The sequence below is a fragment of the Chiloscyllium plagiosum genome, unplaced genomic scaffold (assembly GCF_037043375.1).
Source record: "Chiloscyllium plagiosum isolate Xiang-an unplaced genomic scaffold, Cpla_swu_hap1 HiC_scaffold_22, whole genome shotgun sequence".
In the NCBI taxonomy this organism is placed as follows: Eukaryota; Metazoa; Chordata; class Chondrichthyes; order Orectolobiformes; family Hemiscylliidae; genus Chiloscyllium; species Chiloscyllium plagiosum.
Genome location: NW_028270160.1, coordinates 11,555,877 through 11,578,674, shown reverse-complemented (window position 1 = coordinate 11,578,674; position 22,798 = coordinate 11,555,877). Strand labels below are relative to the sequence as shown.

Here is a 22,798-nt window from a genome sequence, read left to right as displayed (position 1 = left end):
GAGAGTGTGTTATACTGTAAGAGGACACAGTAAGAGTTTAACTGCTGCGACGGATTGGCTAAATCGGGATCATTCTTGCCTTTGGCTGTGAAGGTTAAAGCCTGAAGTCCCACTTTCAATCTGATATCACTACCCCCAGGCTAGACAAAGAGATACAGGAATAAGTGCAATTTTCCAGGCAATCCTTGCTCAACTGTGCACAACTGTGGAACTCAAAACAAGTTCAAGTGCAAGTTGTCATGCTCATAACAATGGTTGAAGAACCTCACTCACGGTCTGGCCTTATACATGAGGCATGTTCCACAGCTTGAGATATATATTCTTGCTTTGTCTGTCTGTAATATCAAAGAATTATTGCACACCATCTAATCATAGAAGCCTGCATTTCCCACGGCTCATCCACTTAGCCAGCACATCCCTATACCATGGGCAATTTCCCATGGCCAATTTACCTAACTTGCACATCTATGGACTGTGGGAGGAAACCGGAGCACCTGGAGGAAACCCACACAGACACAGAGAGAGTGTGCAAACTCCACACAGACAGTCACCCGAGGCTGGAATCGAACTCGGGTGCCTGGCGCCGTGAGTACGAATCACTGAGCCAACATGTCAACCCCTGTTAACATTGATACCACACGGCTCATCATGGGCTACTGACAGTCAATGCCTTCAGGGAATAATAGAATCATTCAGTCCAAAACAGGCCCTTCGGCCCACTGACTCTGTATCACCAAAAAGAAAAGGGAAGGGAATCAGAATTAAAGAAGGGGGCCTACCCAACATGAAGAAACCTTCAAATGAACAAAGCCCCCAACCTCTGGTGAAACACAAAAAAGTTAAAAAAATGTCCTTTCAATAAGGTTTGAGACTGTCACCACACAATATTGATTTACCAATCAGACATGCTTTAACTGCTCCCTATGTAAATTAATGAGGAGAGGCGCAAAATAATTTATTTAAAGAAAGCCTTTCTCAATTTCAGAATTAGTTAACCACATATAATAAATCATTGGATTGATCAAATGATGCAATGCAATTCATTAAAATTGTTCACACATCCAAAACATATTTACTCTACTTTAAAGGTCAAATCAGTCGACAAAACTGAGGTTGTGCCTAAATGAGTTATCTCCTATTAAAGAAACAGTTAATTTTAATGATATTACTTTTTTCCATCTTTCATAAAGCATATGAGAGTTGATGATCAGTGAATATTTCATTCCAACCTGTTTAAATCAGTTGAGTTAATCTTCTGGATATCAATGGGACCTGGGGGACAAGTTATTGTCTCCTGATGAGTTCCTGTTTACCACATGATCATTAACTGTGGTTTTATTGGATCCTCCATCTATGCTTGGAGGACAGATTCCGATATATTCTTAATGTGTAGAATTCCCTTGCCCACTTTGTGTCCAGTGCATGTTTAGCAGTAGGTTGAAGGGGGATAATGCCAGATTGGTGGTGCAGCTCTGTCAAAGCATTGTCTGATTTTGTCATTTCATAGGACCGTCCTTTCACTACAACACCAACATCTCGCTCCCCATCCACTAACTGTCCTCACAAAGTTGAGCCACTTTTATGAACTGCTGCCACCTATGGGTATAAGTTCACCCAGAACACAAGCAGTTCCTGGATGTTGACCCAGCAAAAGTGAACGAATGCCGCTATATTTCCAAGTCAGGATGGGTAAGAGGCTAAAACGGGAACTTGGAGGTGATAGTGTTTCCAGGTTTTAGTGTTTGCCATTGTCCTCCTGGATGGCAGAGGTGACGGGTTTGGAAGGTGGAGTGAAAGGACTGTCCTGTGAAATGACAAAATCAGAAAATGCTTTGCTTGGGCTATTGACCGAGCTGTACCACTAATATGACATTATCCCACCTCAACCTACCGCTAACCGTGCACTGGAGGAGCCTGCGCGAGTTCCTGTGGTGGGCGTACCCCCCTTTGACCTACGTTTCGAAGGTCTCATTGTCTTTCTGTTTGCAGAGATTCAAAAGGAATGTGTAATCTCTCATCATTCCAAGTCATAATGATAGCAATTCCCATTCCGTCCCAGTTCCAAGGATTGAAATCCATCCCATTATAGAGTTAAAACCTTGTGGCATAAAAAGGAGGACCTGTTGGTCCATCAAGACAGCACCAGCTCTGCTGTACAAAATAACAATGGGTTAAACCCCTTGCCATTCTGTTACTTTGTACAGAATTAGGATAATTACACCATTCTCCCTCAACACAAAGCTGGTGATTTTCCAAGTGAAGTTGGTGGCAATGGAATAGGCAGCATCTGGGTTAGTTTTTCTTTCCTCAATTTTTCTCTTTTTATTTGCAGTTTTCTATGTTTTTTAAAACTTACCTTCTGGAGAGAGGTAATCCGTGGAGGCTGTGTGGCAACAGCACTAGAGACCAGGGTCAGGGGCTGGTGGCACTCTGATGGCTGGCAGAGGAGCAGAGATGATGAGCGCAGATGGCGGTCAGGGTGAGAGACTCAGCTCAAGTGCAGAGGGAGATTGAGCCCTCATGTGGGTCCAGTGCAGGGGGAGTGTGGGTTCAGTGTGGGTGGAGCGTGGGTCCAGTGTAGGGGGGGGGGGGTGTACGTGGGCCCAGTGCAGGGGGAGTGTGGGCCCTCTGCAGGGGGAGTGTGAGTCCAGTGTGGAGGGGTGTGTGTGGGCCCAATGCAGGAGGAGTGTGGGCCCAGTGTGAGGTGAGTGTGGGCCCAGTGCAGGGCGGAGTGTGGACCCAGTGCTGGGGTTGTGTGGACCCAGTCTCGGGGAGAGTGTGGGCCTAGTGTATGGGGGACTGTGAGCCCAGTGCAGGGAGAGTGTGGGCCCAGTGTGAGGGGAGTATGGGCCCAGTGTATGGGTAAAGTATGGGCCCAGTGCGGGGAGAATGTGGCCCAGTGTAGTGGGGGGGGGGGGGGGGGGTGGGAGTGTGGGTCCAGTGCAGCAGGAGTGTGGGCACAGTGCAGGCGGTGTGTGGGCCCAGTGTGGGGGGAGTGTGGGCCAAGTGTCGGGGGAAGTGTGGGCCCAATGTGGTGGGAGTGTGGTCGCAGTGGGGGGGGAATGTGGGTGCAGTGCGGGCAGACTGTATACCCAGTGTAGGGACAGTGTGGGCCATGTGTAGGGGGAAGAGTGGGCCCAATGCGGTGGGAGTGTGGGGGGAGTGTGGGTACAGTGCGGGCAGAGTGTATGCCCAATGCAGGGGGAGTGTGGGCCCAGTGCGAGGGGAGTGTGAGCCCAATGCGAGGAGAGTATAGACCCAGTGTGGGGGACAGTGTAGGCCCAGGGTGGGAGGAATGTGGGCCCAGTGCAGGGGGAGTATGGGCCCAGTGCGATGGGAGTGTGGGCCCAATGTGAGGAGAGTATGGGCCCAGTGCAGGGGGAGTGTGGGCCCACTGCAGGGGGAGTGTGGGCCCAGTACGAGGAGAGCGTTGGTGGGGGGAGTGTGGGCCCAGTGTGGGGGGAGTGTGGGCCCAGTGTGGGCGGGGGGGCGTGGTGGAGTGTGGGCCCAGTGCTGGAGAATTTGGGCACAGTGTGAGGGGAGTGCGTGCCCAGTATAGGGGTAGAGTGTGGGTGCAGTGCGGGGGGGAGTGTGGGCCCAGTGTGGGAGGAATGGGGGCCCAGCATGGGGGGAGTATGGGCCCAGTGCGAGGGGAGTATGAGGCCAGTGCAGGTGGAGTGTGGGCCTGGCGCGGGGGGAGTATGGGTCCAGTTGGGGTGAGTGTGAGCCCAGTGCAGGGGGTGTGTGGGCCCAGTGCAGGAGAGAGCAAGCCCTCATGGGAAAGCCCAGGGTGGAACAATTGCAGGCTTCTGGCTTAAGATAAGGCTGAATGTTTAACTTATTTCTTTATTTTTCTCATTTGTATCTAAGACTTTGTACCCAGATACCTTTGTACCGAAGAGAATGACAGCATTGTACACTCCTCACTATACTCCTGTACTTGACAATAAACCTAATTCTAATTTAAATGTGAAAACAGGGGATGGAAATTGCTGCTCAGCTGACTGAGTACAACCTATTGTTTTCATCTGCACTTAAAGTTGAAATTCAAGTTTAAAATAGATGCAATTATCTACTTTTAATCCTCCTGATAATGGAGCAAGTTAACCAACCACCAATTTTCAATTTGAGATCATGCCATTTATGTTCACTGAGCATTTTGCACTGTTCAGCATCAGAGAGACAGGTGGAGTGATGAATAAAGCTGCGGTCTTTCTACGAAGGCTTCAAATGAGCTTGTCCAATCATTAATTTAGAGCAATTCTGAGCTGATCAAAAGTTGTCTTCGAAAAGCATTAACGTGTCTGCCAGAGTTCAATTGCATAAACTTTAAATGTCTGTTTGCAGCCTGTGAACCCTCTAATGAACATCTGCTAAAGGTTATAACTTAAAGGTACACTGAAACAAGTGGCCAATCAGCTTCTTGATCCTGTTCCACCAATCAATCAGATCATGCATGATCAGTCCCGTACCTCCGTTCCCTCATTCTGGTTCCATTGCACTTGTATTACTGTATAGATCCCAGACCAGTGTACCTCTAGACAGTTAGACGGCAATACGCTACGTAACGTTCCAGTATAAAAGCACCCACTTCACCATCAGTAGTCTGGGATGGGCCAGAGGGTAGAATTGGAGAGGCCTAGAGATCAGGGCAATGGCGACATAATGGTAAGATCAGTGGTTTCATTATCCAGAGACCCAGGACTTGAGCTCAAATCCTATTGCTGCTCATTAAAATTGAATTCATAAACCTGAAATTGATCATCTGTGATGGAAATGTTGTTTAAAAAAACACCCACCTTGTCCTCTAATGTCCTCGAGGGAAGAAAATCTGCTGACCTTTCTCAATCTCACTCCAAATCCACAGCAATGTCTCTTAGCTACCATTGGAAATGGCCTGGAGACCTAATCAGGTAAAGGGCAATTCGAGTTGGACAATAAATACCAGCAATGCCAATATTCTGCGTGTGAATTTTTAAGAAGGTGACAGCAGGAAACACTTATTTACTCGAAATATTGTGAAAGTCTGGACCTCTTTCCCTGAGAAATATGTAAAATCAATTGAGGATATAGAAAGTGAAATGGATAGACCCTTGTTATTCAAGGGCATTAAGTGTTAGCTACAGCCCATTACCCAGACAGGTTAGTCCTCGTTACATATACTCTAAAAACTGGGTCCTAATTGAGGTCAGAATTCACTCGACACCAGGTTATAGTCCAAAAGATTTATTTGAAATCACAAGTTTGCAGAGCACTGCTCAAAAAGCTCATGATTTCAGACAACCTGTTGGACTATAACCTGGTGATGTGTGACATCTGGCCTTATCTACCTCAGTCCAACACTAGCACCTCCACATCACAGGGTTCTAAATGAAACACATGTCTTGAAGTTTGTTCACAACACTGACTGATTTCAGACTTATACATATTTGGGTTTGATGCCTATTGACCACACATGGTAACTCTAGGCAGTCTACTGTCATTACTACAGCTACTGATGGTGAAGTGGGTGCTTTTATACTGGAACGTTACGTAGCGTATTGCCGTCTAACTGTCTAGAGGTACACTGGTCTGGGATCTATACAGTAATACAAGTGCAATGGAACCAGAATGAGGGAACGGAGGTACGGGACTGATCATGCATGATCTGATTGATTGGTGGAACAGGATCAAGAAGCTGATTGGCCACTTGTTTCAGTGTACCTTTAAGTTATAACCTTTAGCAGATGTTCATTAGAGGGTTCACAGGCTGCAAACAGACATTTAAAGTTTATGCAATTGAACTCTGGCAGACACGTTAATGCTTTTCAAAGACAACTTTTGATCAGCTCAGAATTGCTCTAAATTAATGATTGGACAAGCTCATTTGAAGCCTTCGTAGAAAGACCGCAGCTTTATTCATCACTCCACCTGTCTGGCCATGCCTTTAACTGTGTAGCCCCTAAACACGAGGATTCCACCAACTCCCACCCCCACCAAACCACTCCGCCTTTTTCTTTACCTTGAAGATCATCCTTAAAATGTACCTTTTTGATATCTCCTAATGTGGCTTAATCCAATGTTATTATGAATATATTATGAACGGTTTGCGACTTGAGAGGTGCTATTTAATGGAAAGGGTTGCTATTGTATGCCAGCTTTAATTGAAACATCCCGAGGTACTGGTTAAGTGTGGAAACAGAAAAATATTGACATTGACATTGATGTTTTGGGCCCAGTGACCAAGAGCTTGTTAAATAAGCTTCTCACAAGCTCTTTTCTTTCAATCTGGTTCACAACTTGTCTGATTCTAATGGGGTAACCTGCAGCCTGGATTACTAGCCTGATTATACTAGGTGATCTTGCTGTGCAGTGGTAGTGTCCCTGCCTCTGGGCCAGGAGGCCCAAGTTCAAGTTCCAGCAGAGTGTTGTAATGTCAGAACAGGTTGATTAGGAAAACGTCTCCGGATACATTACGCCACCATCTCTCCTGTCATCTAACAAGCTGGCCAATGCTTTTACATCGATTGTAACAAATAACAACTCTCACTCAACTCAGTTTTGAAAAGAAAACAAAGTTACACAATGCTGTTTGCAACTCTCTTGCTGTGATGTGCAGCCAATGGGATAACTGAGGACGGACATACATAATGTGGGAGACCAGCAGCTTCTTTTGCACACTCATAAACAGCAATGAAACAAGACAATCTGGCTTTGTGGGGTTAACTGAGGGGTAAGTGGTGAATTGGCTAAATTGCCCCGTGGTGTCCATAGATGTGCAGGCTAGGTGGCTTAGCCATAGTAAGTGGGGATAGGGTCTTTAGAGGGTCATTACAGACTCAGTGGAATGAATGGCCTCTTTCCACACTGTAGGGATTCTATGGTGCTATAAATATTTGCCAGGGCAGTGGTGATAACGGTCCTAATGTTCTTCAAAATAATGCTATGGGATGTTCTACACCCATCCAAGCACCTATTAGGGTCTTGATTGAATATTTCATTGGAAAACAGGACCCGCAGCAGTGCTGCTCCCCTGTAGCAATGCACTGGAGTCTCAGCGTTTATTCTCCAGCTCTGCAGTGAGACTCGAACCTTGATCCTTGCATATTTATTTTGCAGTTAAAAGACCTCATGAAACAATCACAGACTCTTACCCTAAATCGGACCCTTCCATTCACGCTGGTCTGCAGATAGAAGCGGTGTGGTCCCATCCAGTTACCGTAGACGATGTCCACTTTCCCATCCCGATTAAAATCTGCCAAAGCCAGTCCACGGCCATGTTGCTGAGGGTCATCGATTCCTGAAGGAAGACCATCATTTGTTACAACATCTTTCCTCCACCTTCCTCCATACAGCCAGCTATCATTCCAAAGTCCCGCTTTCCACTCGTATCCTCTTACCCTGACAAAATTAATCTCTTTCCAAATGTTCACCAAACTCTTCAACCGCCTCAATAAGAATAGCCATTTTCAGAGAACAAAGCTTTCTCACAACCCAATCCTGAACTGATCATTCTTTCACCCCACTATTTTGTAAGAAACATGATCTTGCTTTTCTGTGCAGTTTCCAGACATAGACCGGTAAACACACACATATACACACAAATACATACACGTACACTAACACACACATGCACACATACAGACGCCGATACATGGGCAGATATATATATATATAGAGCTGAAAATGTGTTGCTGGAAAAGCGCAGCAGGTCAGGCAGCATCCAGGGAACAGGAGAATCGACGTTTCGGGCATAAGCCCTTCTTCAGGAAAGATTCCTGAAGAAGGGCTTATGCCCGAAACGTCGATTCTCCTGTTCCCTGGATGCTGTCTGACCTGCTGCGCTTTTCCAGCAACACATTTTCAGCTCTGATCTCCAGCATCTGCAGACCTCACTTTCTCCTCAGATATATATATATACTCACACATATGCACACACAGATACAGACACACACAGACAGACACACAGTGTCACACACATACAGGTACACGCACATGAACAAAGATATACACAGACGTACGCACTCAGATACAATCATACACAGACATACATGCACACTTACAGATGTGTATGTATACACACAGACACACACACACACTTAATTGACTTATTTTGCTTAACACAATTTAAAAGCAACTTCGCTTCAACAATCATTCACTCATTTTGAAATGTTTTATGGACATCTCCAGGATGTGATAAATTTCTATATAAATGTAAACGATCTTCTTCAACAGAACATCAATTATAAAACTCCAATCGTCATCCGACAGGACTCCAGGTAAGAGAATTGGATAGACAGATCAGTGCAGCCAAATCACAGAGACATGGTTTTCCTGCAGGCAGGAGAAGCAAGCAATTATCAAATGTGCCCAGATGATTTCATTTGGGATGATGTTCACAGAATTTGAGAATCACAGACAGAAGCCAGTGTCTGTGCTGAATCTGTGAGAAAGCATTTGTGCACTGTACCACAGCCCTGCTTTCTGTATACCATCCTGTGAGTTTACCATTGCTGAGTACCCATCTAATTCCCTTTTAAAATTATTCTTGGTATCTACTTTGTCTACTTTTCCAGATTGAGTAGTTCCAGATCCTGACAATTCTGAGTGAAAAAGATTTTCTCATTGCCCCTCTAATCATTTTCCAGTACTTTTAATCATTTCTGTCATTGATGCACTGGCTAGGGGAAATAGCTTTTCCCTAGTTGCCTCACCAAAGCACTCATCTCTTTGAATAATGGGCTACCAAGTCATCTTCTCAGGTCTAAGGAGAATAATCCTGATGTTCTTGTAACAGGTAAATATCCTCCATACCCTTGAAACATTCCTGAATGGTGGGTCTCAGAACTGTTCAGCAGAACCAGATTTATTAATGTTGAAGCACATTTCCATCACCTTTATATTCTGTGTTTTGATTTAACCCAATGAACCCAAATGCTTTTAGCATGTTGCCCTGCTACCTTTAGGATTTGTTGACATTGAGGCTCAGGTCTCTTTGCTCATTTACACATTTCCAACACCGTGTTTAGAATACAGGCAATCTCTGGGTTCTGAATGGTTTCCTAGTTCGCAAGTTGATTTGTATGCAGGTCAGAACACAATGCAAGACAGTATTCAGCAACTGTTTATAAGCACAGGAAGTGTTCGTAGGTCACGCTTTGAAGATTACATCCCTGTATGGGATTGTGTGTGTGTGAGTTTGAGCGGTCCTCAGTAGGATGTTCATAAATCAGTGACCTCCTGTTCTGTCTTTCCATATTGTTCCTCACAATCTGCATCACGTCACAATCCTCTGCACTGACCGGGGCTGTGGGTCAGTAAGTCTGCAGCAGATCACAAACATGTCTCACCAGCACCTTTTCCAGGGTAATAACGGATGGGCAGTAAATTCTGAGCTTGCCAGAGATGCCAATATCCCATGAATAAATAAAATACACCATCAGGTTTCCATAAGGAGCAGAAGTAGACCATTCAGTCCACCTAGTCCATTGCACCATTCAATGGGATCATGGCTGATTGGATAATCCTCAATCCCACTTTTCCGGCCTTTTCCCAAACACCCTTGATTGTTTACTGATTAAAGATCTGTGTTTTGAATATACCTCATGGTTCAGCCTTGACAGCTGTCAGTGGTAAAGAATTCCATAGATTCAATACCCTCTGACAGAAAAGAATTCTCCTGATCTCTGTCTTAAGCTGCCATTCCCTATAGTGAGCTTCTGCCCTCTGGTCCTAGACTCTCCCACAAGGAGAAACAACCTCTTCACATCCACCCTCTCAAGTCCCTTAAAAGTAATAACATCACTTATCATTCCTCTAAACTCCAATAAGTTCAGAGCCACCTTACTTCATCTCTCCTCATGAGAAAATCCCTCCTTACCTGCCATCGGCCTTTTCTGGACTGCCCCCAACAACAGGTATATATTTCTTTGGATAAAGGGGGTCAAAACAGTATTCCAGCTGTGGTCTGCTTAGTGCCTTGTATTGTTTCCCTATTTTCACAGGCCATTCCCATTGCAACAATAAACATTCCATTTGCCTACCCTATTATCCACTGAACTTGATGCTAGCTTTTTATGATTCATACCCAGACACATGGGTGACATGTTGGCTCAGTGGTTAACACTACTGTCTCAGACTGCCAGAGACCTGGGTTGGATTCCACCCTTGTCTGTGTAGAGTTTGCATGTTCTCCCTGTGTCTACGTGGGTGTTCTCCCACAGTCCAGAGATCAGATAGATAGGCCATGCTAAATTGTCCCCAGCATACAGGGGGATGTGCAAGTGAGCCAGGGGGGAATGCAGGGTCCCAGTGTTAGAGTGGGTCAGTGCCAACTCAATGGGCCGAATGGCCTGCTTCCATACTGTAGGCCTTCTATGACTTCCAGGTCCCTCTGTTCTGCAGTCTTTCTGCCCAACTAACCACCATCATGAAGTCTTTAGTTCTCCATAAATGCCACTTTGTTCTTTTCTCCCTGAAACGGCACATTTGTGCTTCTGAATATTTCCAGAGCTGGACTTTTAATTTAACAACTCATCAGCATGAGTGGTGTCATTCTGCATCAAGTGGGGGTGAGTCTCTCTCTGATTCTCACTGCCTGCCATAAGCTTATCAGGACTGCACACTGATTAATCGACCTGACTGGCCGAACATTGAGGACGCATCAACGTTGATCAACAAGCCCCCAGAATCTCCCAGGGATTCTGATTCAGCGTGATAAAGCCTCCTGATTGTCACTATCCCATTGCCAATGTCACATCGTCTGAAAACTTTACAAAAGTTATTCCCGAAACCCGATTCCTGACTGTTTACAAAAGCTGTAAACAGTAATGCACCCAAATCTGACAAATGCTGGCTGATGGCGAGAGATAATGAGTGTGAGAGATGCAGGGAAAGAGAGAGAGAGAGAGAGAGAGAAAGAGAGAGAGACAAGGAGAGGACTATCTGGAGATTAGATGCTCCGATCGAAACCACATAACTTGTACCAATCATAAATCAGTTTAGTCAATGGCCTCGATTCTGCTCAGGCCTGATAAGGGGTGGGAGAGGTGATAACCAGGACAAAAAGCTCCTGCTGATAAATAAGAGGCCTGACACTTAGCCTGCTCTCCTCACTGCTTTCCAAATCTGCTGACTCCTCAACTGCACCAATCAACACACACACCTTCAACAATCACAACCAGTTTTGCAAAGTTCCAGATTGGCGAAAATCACTTTACAACAAAAGACAATTTGACTTCCTGAGTTAGTGCAGAACGTAGAGTAATACATTACAAGTGGACAGTCCAATTAATTCTCTGACACCCTGAATAGTGGAAAAATATATAGGAGAACGTTTGCCTGCATTTAATATATTACATCTGAGAGCGATTCGCTGTGTTTAATGGAGAAATGTTTGTCTGTCACAGCTTCCACTTCATACATAACAATCCTTAAAGATGAGTGTTGCAAGTATTGGATCTGCTGGACATACCTTTGCTCAGTTAATGACGCTGCTGACTCCTTACTGGGTTGGATTTCTGCCTTCAACACATATTGTTCAATATGTAGGAAACTGATGGTGTCAGCCACTGGTTTGACAGTTGGACTGACCCTCTAGTGATTCGCAAATCATGTTCTATTCTTTCACACGCACACTCCATTGGTAACTTTCCAAACCATGGAGCAAAACCTTTCAGTGAGACAAGTGCAAATTATGAAGCTGCTTTCCTTTCGCACATCCAGCCGATGAACATAGTTAAAGCAATAGTTAAAAGTAAAATATTGTGTTTCGTGAACTGGAATCTTTTTCGTTATGGACGAGAGCTGCATTAGATTGTTTAACTTCCACATGGTTCCTGAGGTCGGATTCTGGGTGGATCATTTAGGATGGAGGTGAGGAGACATTTCTTCACCCAGAGAGTGGTGAGCCTGTGGAATTCATTATCACAGGAAATAGTTGATGCCAAAACGTTGAAAATATTCAAGAGGTGGCTAGATATAGCACTTGGAGTGAATCGGATCAGAGGTTATGGGGAGAAAGCAGGATTAGACTATTGAGTTGGACGATCAGCCATGATCGTGATGAATGATGGAGCAGGCTCGAAGGGCCGAATGGCCTGCTCCTGCTCCTATCTTTGATGTTTCTACGTCCATCCATCATTGGTGCTGAATGTCTGTTTACAGAGATGAACTGGGAATATGAGTTGACATGAGGAGAGACTGAGTGGGGCGGGGCGGGGGGGTACATGAGTTGGTAAGGTGAGGCCATTGGGTATGGTTGGGATGCTGAGAGGGCAAGGGTAGGTGGGTGGGGGGGCATGAGTTGGAATGGAGGGACCATTGGAGTTGATGGAAGTCATAGGTTTGCGTGAGGAATTGACGGGGAAGGAGGTGGGGTAATGGCAGTGACACTGGACTAGTAACCCAGAGACCCAGGCTAATGTCCTTTAGGGAAGGAAACTGCCATCCTTACCTGGTCTGGCCTACAAGTGACTCCAGACCCACAGCAATGTGGTTGACTTTTAACTGCCCTCTGGGTAATAAACCCTGGCTTAGCCAGAGATTCCTATGTCCCGTGAGTGAATCAAAGTAAGTATTCTGGGAACAGTGGATGCTGGAGATCTGAAAATAAAGTAGATATTGCTGCAGAAACTCAGCAGATCTGGCTGCAGCTATGGAGAGAGAAACAGAGTTAACCAATTGAGTTTGTTATGACTGTCCTTCAGAACCTTGTTTCAAAGTGCCCCCAAAGAAGAGTCAAACTAGTCACCAAACATTAACTTTGTTTCTCCCTCCAGAGACTGAGTTTCTTCAGCACTTTCTGCTTTTATTTATAACATTTTGGAGACATCAGTTCGAATCCCACCGTAACAGATGATGAAACTTGAATTCAGTCAAGGGCTGGAGTTTAAGGCTAGCCTGATGTCAACCACTGTCAATTATTGTAAAAGCCCATCTGGTTCAAACACATCCTTTGGGGAAGGAGATCCTTACCTGTTCTGGCATATACATGATTCCAGATCCACAACAATGTGCTTTACTTTTAACTGTCCAAAAGGCAATTAAGAATGGGTAATGAATGCTAGTCTAGCCAGTGACTCCCATATCCCTGGGTGCTCAACAAACTATGGTGGACCTTGTAACATGCTCGCTTCAACCCTCTGTGTGTCCCTTAGCGCCAAATCCTCTTACCAGTCTTAACCTTCAATACACTCAATGACTGGGCTGAGAATCCCAAAGAGTCACAACCCTCTGTGTGAAGATATTCTTCCCTGTGCCAAATGGCTAACCCGATTCAATGGGCTGAATATCCCGCTTCCGCGCTGTCAGGATTCTGTGAGACTCCACCCATGCTCCTTAACATCTGCAAACTCAAGACCCAACAACCAGATGTTTCTGAAAAAGAGTCACAACAGACTCGAAACGCTAACTCAGATTCTCTCTCCGTAGATGCTGTTAGACCTGCTGAGTTTCTCCAGCAATTAGATTAGATTTCCTACAGCATGGAAACAGGCCCTTCGGCCCAACAAATCCACACCGACCCTCAGAAGAGTAACCCACCCAGACCCATTTCCTGTATTTATCCCTTCACCTAACACCACGGGCAATTGAGCATGGCCAATTCACCAGACCTGCACATCTTTGGAGTGTGGGAGGAAACCCACGCAGACACGGCGAGAATGTGCAAACTCCACACAGACAGTCGCCCGAGGCTGGAACCAAACCCGGGTCTTTGGCACTGTGAGGCAGCAGTGCTAACCACTGAGCCACCGTGCCACCCCAATTCTCCAGTGTCTGTAAGAGGTTTATGGCTGTGACCTCTATCTCCAGTGAGATCCTATCTCCTAAACAAATCTCTATCATTTAGGAGCCTTTCCAGGCAGAAAACAGGGAGAACCTTCAGTCCCAATAACAAATTGAAAATTAAAGACTCCCCAAATGAGCCTTTTATATATAGTTTTTATTCCCACAATAGGATACTGAAACAAATGATAACATTTAATTGAAAGAGCTGTTCAGGTGTCAGGAGCAACTTTATGACACCTTTATTAAACTTATAAACACTGAGGATAAACTACTAAATGTGTCCTCCTCTCTGTCCGCCACTTTTGTTTCCTCATACAGTCTTTATAAGGTAGATTTTATGAGGCTCAGTCAGACCCTGCACACAACCAGTTGAGAATACAAACGATTTTCACTACCATTTTGTCCTCAGTTGATCGAACTCAGTGCACCGTTCCTGTCTCCAAAAGCTAAAAAAAAGCTCAGGAAACAACAAGAAGGAAAGTATCAAGTGGTTGGTATATCTTATTCTTTATATCTAAACCATCCCTCGATTAGATTCTAGCCTGTAGCTCACTCCTAGGTATCTGTAAAACTATACATAAACCAGCCCACACCCCTCAATTAGGTTCTAGTCTGTAACTCACTCCCAGTTATCTGTTATTCTATATATAAACAACCTTAAACCCTTGATTAGATTCCAGTCTGTAACTCACTCCCAGGTCTCTGTTATTTGGTATATAAACCAGCCTGAACTCATCAATTAGATTCTAGTGTGTAACTCGTGTCCAGGTATCTATTATTCTATATATAAACCACCCTGAACCCCTCAATTAGATTCCAAACTGTAACTCACACCCGGGTATCTGTTATTCTATCAAGGTTCCTCATCATAGACTGGTTAGATCACATGGGAGAACAAGCCTTTTTTTTTTACAGAACTGTATCAAAGACAGAGGGTGGTGGTGGAGGGTTGGCTTTTCAGACTGAAGGCCTGTGACCAGCGGTGTGCCACAAGGATCAGTGCTGGGTCCACTACTTTTCGTCATTTATAGAAATGATTTGGATGAGAACATAGGAGGTATAGTTAGTAAATTTGCAGGTGACACCAAATTTGAAGGTGTAGTAGACAGAAAAGATTGCCTCAGAGTAACAACAGGATCTTGATCAGATGGGCTGGTGGGCTGAGGGGTGGCAGATGGAGTTTAATTTAGATAAATGTGAGTTGCTGCATTTTGGAAAGGCACATCAAGGCAGGATTTGTATACACTTAATGGTAAGGTCCAGGGAGTGTTGCTGAACAAAGAGTTCTTGGAGTGCAGGTTTATAGTTCCTTGAATGTGGAGTCACAGGTAGACAGGGTACTGAAGAAGACATTTGGTATGCTTGCCTTTTTTGATCAGTGCATTGAGTATAGGAGTTGAGAGGTCATATTGCAGTTGTACAGGACATTGGTTAGGCCACCATTGGAATGTTGCATTCAGTTCTGGTCTCCCTGCTGCAGGAAGGATGGTATGAAACTTTGAAGGGTTCAGAAAGGATTTACAAGGATGTTGCCTGGGTTGGAGGATTTGAGCTATAGCGAGAGGCTGAATAGGCTGGGGCTATTTTCCATGGAGTATTGGAGGCTGAGGGGTGACCTTATGAAAGTTTATAAAATCATGACGGGCAGAGGTAGGGTGAATAGACAAGGTCTTTTCCCCCCAGTAGCAGAGTACAAAACTAGAGGGGAAAGTTAAAAGGGATCTAAGGGGCAACTTTATCTCGTAAAAGGTGGTGCATGTATGGAATGAGTTGTCAGAGAAGTGTTGGAGGCTGGTGCAATTACAATATTTAAAACGCATCTGAGTGGGTACGTAAGTAGGAAGCATTTACAGGGAAACGGGCCAAGTGCTGGCAAATGAAACTAGATGAATTTAAGATATCTGGTCGGCATGGGCGAGTTGGACAGAGGGTCTGTTTCCGTGCTGCACAGCTCAACGACTCTATGACTCTACATTCAAAGACAAACTTCAAACCTTGAAAAGGCCCACCAGGTTAAACAGCAAGTAGCTAATAGGGAGATATTTGGGGGAAAAGAGACCATTCGACCAGAAGGCCACAAGAAATAGGAACAGGAGTAGGCCATTCGGCCTCTCGAGCTTGCTCTGCCGTTAAACATGATCAGGGCTGATCTGACAGTCTTCATATCTATTTTCTTGTCCCTTCTCTATAATCCTTGAATCTTCTAATGATCAATAATCCAGCTCTCTCAGAAGGTCAGTTAGCTCAGTTGGATGGACAGCTAGTTTACAATGCAGAGTGATCACAACAGCATGGGTGTGATTCTCAAACAGGCTGAAGTTCTCATGAACGTCTCACCTTCTCAGCCCCTCCCCTCACCTGAGATGTGGTGACCCTAAGGTTAAACTCACCATTAATTGTCTTTCTCTCTCTGTCTAATTAGAGAGTGGGACTATGGTAGCTTTGCCTTTAGTGAAGATGGAAACTTGAGTTAAAAAAGTCAGTTTAACTCATACTTTTAATACCTTTGACGTAGCTGACAATTTAAGATCATGTAGTTATGGATGTTTTGCCTCTTGTTCTGTTTTTGGTGACTTAGACGGTGAACTTTGTCTCTTCATTCGCTTGGTAAACACTTGCATTTTGGGGTTCTTAAGAAAAGAGTTACTGCTCTCTCATCCGAGATCATAACACTATCTCAGTCTCAGGAAAATCCAACTGTCTCCCAGGACCAGAAGCTCTGGGGCTGGGAGAGTATTCCTGATTTCTCCAACCCTTTAGCAAAACAGTGCTTCTCCCCCCCACCGTTGGGTACTGAGGTCTCACTCCAGAATAAATCTGTTTGTCCTGCAGCTTTCCGCAACTGTACAGGATCATCATTTAGAGACATGGGGATGTACAGTATAGAAACAGATCCTTTGGTCCAACTCATCCATGCCGATCAGGTATCCTAAACTAATTTATCAGCATTTGGTCCATATCCCTCTAAACCCTTCCTATTCATGTACCCATCCTGATGTCTTCGAAATGGTGTAATTGTACCAGCCTCCACCATTTCATCTGGAACTCATTTCATACACGCACCACCCTCTGTATGAAAACGTTACCCCTTAGATCCCTTTTAAATCTTTCCCCTCTCACCTTAAACCTATGCCCTCTAATTCTGGACTTCCCTACCCTGGGGAATAGACCTTGTCGATTTACCTTATCCATGCCCCTCATGATTTTATAAACCTCTATAAGGTCATCTCAGCCTCTGACACCCCAGGGAAAATAGCCCTGGCTTCTTCAGCCTCTCCCTTTAGCTCAAACCCTCTGATCCTCGCAATATCCTTGTAAATCTTTTCGGAACCCTTTCCGGCTTTCACAACATCTTTCCAATGGCAGGGAGACCAGAATTGAATGCAGTATTCCAAAAGTGGCCCAACCATTGCAACTTTATTCAGGGTGCCATCCTTCATTTATAAGCCCAAGAGGTTAATTGGTCTTTAAATCACAACCCAAACTGGGCCTTATGTTCAGGGGGCTTTGGCAGCATTGTGAAAAGTTTATTTTGCACAACAAAAAGCCATGCTGCGCCTTCCTTATACTTGTCCAGAGTGTGTAATTCCCGCCTTGTGTTCTTCAGCGCAATAATTACATGCTGTGCTGTTCTTCAGAAGAGGGAAGAGAGAAGTAACTGGCTGTTGAACATCATGCAAAAAAGAATCCCAGTGTTTTTTAGGGAATAAGCAGTAACAGATGGCTACTAATGAAGTGTTGAAATGTGATTAAAGAATAGAAAAGCAAAATCGGGCATCTGCTATATGAAAAGCCCACAGGCTGATTGGTACACAAATCATGTCAGGCAAAAGGTCAGAGGGAGCAGACCACCCTTCACTCTGTTTCTCCACTTAATGAAAGCCTGTGAGGGGGAACGTGGCGATGGAATTGCTTTGTGGTAAATGACGCTTGAGTGGGTGACTTGCAGTGAGATACGGCTGGGCTGTTGGCTCAAAGCCAGGTGATTAAGGCGCTGAGGTCCTGTTGTTCACTTTGCAGGGAAGGATGGCCTCTCTTTGTCAGGCCAGTGACAGAATGCATCCATGAGCTGAACTGACAGTGCTTGATTTCACTGCTGATGTTTCTCGAAAGGAACACCGCAAACCAGGCTGGAACCTCAATCTGTCTGCAGAAGATGTTGTAGCTTCTCTCCTGCTGCCTTTCACAATGTACTTGGAATTAAACTAAGTTTAGAATTGATAAAAAGGCAGAAGTGTTGTCTCTCAGTTTTAAATGAAAGTGCAACTCTCTCAGCCTGGGTTAGGTGAGAGGGCAAAGATATAAAAGAGACCTGAGGGGCAACGTTTTCACACAGAGGGTGGCACGTGTATGGAATGAGCTGCCAAAGGAAGTGGTGGAGGCTGGTACAATTGCAACATTTAAGAGGCATCTGATGAGGATATGAATTGAAAGGCTTTGGAGGGATATGGACCGGGCACTGGCAGGTGGGACTAGATTGGGTTGGGATATCTGGTCGGCATGGACGGGTTGGACCAAAGGGCCTGTTTCCATGCTGTACATCTCTATGACTCTATGACTCTATATCAGGGGAAGCAATGCCTTGGTGGTATTATTGCTGGGCTGTTAATCCAGAGATCTGAGGACCTGGGTTCGAATCCAGCCATGGTAGATGTTGGAATTTGAATTCAATTAGGGGGAGAAAAGCCTGGAATTAAGAGTCTAATGATGACCACGAATTGGTTGTTGGACAAACCCATCTGATTCACTAATGTCCTTTAGGGAAGGAAACTGCCATCCTTAACGAGTCTGGCCATAAATGACTCCAGACCCACAGCAATGTCGCTGACTCTTAACTGCCCTCTGGGCAATTAGGAATGGGTAATAAATGCTGGCTTAGCCAGCGATGCCCATATCCAATGAATTAAAAATAAAAACACATATCTCGGTTGAAATGAGCAAGAGAGATTATGAGGTGAGTCAGGAATTAGCAGTGAAACAACACAAAGTTTTGAGGTTCAAAACCTTGCATACCATGTGGCGTAAGGAAAACCAAAAGGGATCAGGAGCTGCTAAACCTTGCTGTCCTGTGGGAAATTGAGTTTAAGTAGGAGATTTGATTGATACCACATCCACTCCCCCCACCACTGACACTCAGTAGCAGCAGTGCGTACTCTCTACAAGATGCACTGCAGAAATTCACCAAAGATCCTCAGACAACACCTTCCAAACCCACGACCACTTCCATCCAGAAGGACAAGGGCTGCAGATCCATGGGAACACCACCCGTGCATGTTCCCCTCCAAGCCACTCACCACCCTGACTCCGAAATATATCGCTGTTCCTTCACTGTCACTGGGTCAAAATCCTGGAATTCCCTCCTTAATGGCACTGCAGTCCACCCGCAGCAGGTGGACTGCAGTAGTTCAAGTAGGCAGCTCACCACCACCTTTTCAAGGGGTAACTAGGGATGGGCAATAAATGCTGGGTCCAGCCAGTGATACCCACATCCCATCTCAATTGCCCACAATACATCAAGGTTTAGCAGCCCCTGATCCATCTTGGTTTTCCTTACACCGTATGGTACGCAAGGTTTTAAAACTCAAAATTTGGTATCGCTTCATTGATAATTCCTGACTCACCCCATAATCTCTCCTGCTCACTTCAATCAAGATAATTTTTAAAAAAAATTTATTCATTGGATGTGGGCATTGCTGATTAGACCAGCATTTATTCCCTATCCCTAATTGTCCACAAAATGAATAAATAAATTTTAAAAATTGCATGAAATTGCTTAGAGTCTGCAGAACAGACACAGGCCCATGCACCCCAATTGATCCATGTTGGTATTTATATTCCATGTGAGTCTCCTCCCAACCTACTGCATCTCATCCAAAGAACCTAACTGCACGTTCTTTTCTCCCTCATGCATTTATCTTTATTGAGTACATCTGTGCTGTTCACTCTACTAATCCTTCTGACAGTGAATTCCATTCACTCTTCTGGCTGAACCAAACTTGCCCCTCTATTCCTCATTGTGCCTCGATTATATTTCCCATTCTTTGGTTTCTGCCTTGCAAGAGGGAACTCCTGTCGATCTGTCCTTTCAGAATCCCGTGCAAACGTAAAGACATTTTGAAGGTCAGCCCTCAGCGTTCACCTTTGGAAAGACCAAAGCCTCAGCCTGGTCAGTTTTTCCTGACAGTGAGATCTCGGCAGTGTACCATTGTCCTTCTCAATCTGACAGCTCAGCGAGTCCCAGTTTCAGCAGTGTTAAGATTCACAGAGTTGGAACAAGACACTGGGCTCCTGTTTCCACAGAAACACAAAAAAATGACGTGGTATACAAGGAGCCAAGAGTGTAGTGCTGGAAAAGAACAGCCGGTCAGGCTGCATCCTTGGAGCAGGAAAATCGACGTTTCAGGCAAAAGCTCTTCATCAGCCCTCATTCCTGATGAAGGGCTTTTGCCTGAAACACCGATTCTCCTGCTCCTCGGATGCTGCCTGACCTGCTGTGCTTTTCCAGCACCACATTCTTGGCTCTAATCTCCAGCATCTGCAGTTCTCACTTTCGCCCCATGGATTACAAGGGGTCCATTTGGCCCATCGTGGCTGTACCAGTTCTATCCCTTTGAGCCAATCTCCTGCCTTTTCCCTACATCTGAACACAACATTTCTATCCAAATAATCCTCCAATCCCCTCTGGAATGCCTCAGTTAAACTTGTGTCCACCACATTTCCAGGCAGTTCATTCCTGACCCTAACCACCCACTGGGCGAAAACATTATTTTTACACCATCTTGCTTTGTTCACACATCAGGCTGAATCTACACCCTCTCGTTCGTTTTTCCTTTGACGGTCAGGAACAGCTTCACCCCCATCTACTCTGTCCAGCCCACTCATGGTTTTGAAAACCTCTATCAAACCATCTCTCAACCGCCTTCTCTCCAAGGAGGACAGTCCCAACTGCTTCAATCTATCGAGAGGGCGTCTCTCCGTTCAGATAGTAAGAGAAACAAGGGAAAACTCTTTGCAGAAACAATAACTATAGGTTTAAGGTAAGAAGGGGAAGATTTAAGAAGGACCTGAGGGGACAACTTCTTCACCCAGAGAGTGCTCGGTACATGGAATGGGCTGCCAGAGAAAGTGGTTGAGGCAGGTACAATAGCAACATTTAAAAAACATTTGGACAGGTACACGGATGGGAAGGGTTTATAGGGTTTATGGACCAAATGCAGGCAATTGGAACGAGCATGGACCAGTTTGGGCCAAAGGGTCTGATTCCATGCTGTATTAGTCTATGACCCTAATAACAGCCATAATAATAACACATGGAGAGGCATGAAGGGGACGAGTAGTGGGAGGCTGGATGGAATAAAAATTGCTTAAAAGCCAGCAATTTGAGCTATCCCTCATATCGTCATTACTCTCTAACCCTTCTATTCCCCAGTGTCAACATTGCCTCCTTCTAGATTAGAGTGGTGCTGGAAAAGCACAGCAGGTCAGGCAGCATCCGAGGAGCAGGAAAATCGATGTTTCGGGCAAAAGCCCTTCATAAATACCTCCTTCTAGTCATTATAGATTCAAGAATCCATGTACTTTATTTTCGACTGCTTCAAAGAATTCCTCACTATTGGGGAAAGACAGCAATAGTTTCTGTGACATGTTTGTCATTTCCCACAGTGAGTGTTAGTATAGGAGCTGCAAATCTGTGCAGTTAGGCTGTAGTTTGGGAGTGACATTTGCCAACGCAATGAGTCACACATAACCAGCTCTGAATAATTATTTCTTTCACACCACCTTCAATGTTAATTCCAGGTTCTCGGTACAGCGAAATCGCCCTGCTTTGGGTGAAATTTACACTGCGGCAGGTCAGGTGCATTGTCAAGGTCTTTCACAGTGTTGCACACTCCCACTCCCCCCCACACAAGCCAAGGAACCAGTTGCAGATCCTATCTGAAGGCACAACTTGATAGGCTTCTCCTGGTGGTCGATGAGAGGGGGGTGGTCACTGGGCTGTCGCAGGAGGGTGGTGGTGGGGGTTGGAGGTCTGGGGCAGATTGTTAAGACTGGGTGAGTCAGGGATTGGATTGGATGGAGAGTGGAGTGTTTGATCCGAGGGACTGGAGTCGAGTTGGGGAGGGTGGTCACAGATTGTTTGTGGGGGTGGAGGTGGGGTGATTGCATTGTAACCACAGAAATCAGAGATTGGGTCAGAGGAGGGGTGTTGGGTCAAGGAGGATTCGGAGGGGGCAGGGGGCAGATAGAGTCATGGGTGAGTCAAAGTTTGAGGGGAGTGGATGATTGGGGTTTGTCAGGTGTTGGGGCCAGGAATGAGAGATGTGGGTTTAGGGAGGGGGTGGGAGGTCAGTTGGGTGCCTGTAGTTCATCTGACCAAAGGGTTAGTGATGACAAGTGGACAGACTCTACCTTTCATTCCCTTTAACATTCTCTGTGGTGGACAGTCAGGTCACTAAGTCTCTGTGCTAAATCAAACCTTTTCAAAAAGTTCCAGAGACTGGGTATTTGCCCACTGGAAGTTTCAGCTTCCCAGGCAATTCCTGCAGAGTCCTCTAGGTGGAGTTGTCTAGACAGTGCAGAGTTGTAAATCCAGTGACAATCCTCCTATTGAGAGACATGTCTCATGATATGGCTGAGAGAGGACAAGCAGAAGGTTACCTTAGCATCTCCACTTGGCTGTTCACATTCCTACACGGGGCACGGGTGTCACCAGGAAGGCCAACATTTGTTACTCATGCCTGGATGGATTATGAACTGACTAACTCTCTCTGCCATTTCAGAGGGTGGTTTAGAATCTCATTTGCGGCATGGTTTAGGCAGGGTAAGCCACTGACCAGATTGTGAGCATTGACCAGAAGTTCAACTGGACTTGCCTTACCAATGCAGTAGCTACACAAGTGAGGAATATTGCGGTGAGCGACCCACCTCCTTTCTCCCCAAAGCCTGTCCATCATTTACAAGGCACGAATCAAGGGTGAAATGGAGCACTTCCTACAGGATGGGTGCAGCTCAAACAACACTCAAGAAGCTT

At 45.3% G+C, this 22,798-nt stretch overlaps 1 protein-coding gene across 2 annotated transcripts in view; it reads right to left on the bottom strand.

Moving 5' to 3' along the window:
• LOC122561313 (cartilage acidic protein 1) overlaps window positions 1-22,798 on the bottom strand; it is a 340,450-nt gene that overhangs the window by 118,870 nt on the left and 198,782 nt on the right. For both annotated transcript variants that reach the window (XM_043712997.2, XM_043713000.2), the window contains exon 7: window positions 7,134-7,279. In XM_043712997.2, coding sequence (XP_043568932.2) covers window positions 7,134-7,279 — 146 coding nt within the window. The remainder of the gene's footprint in view (window positions 1-7,133; window positions 7,280-22,798) is intronic.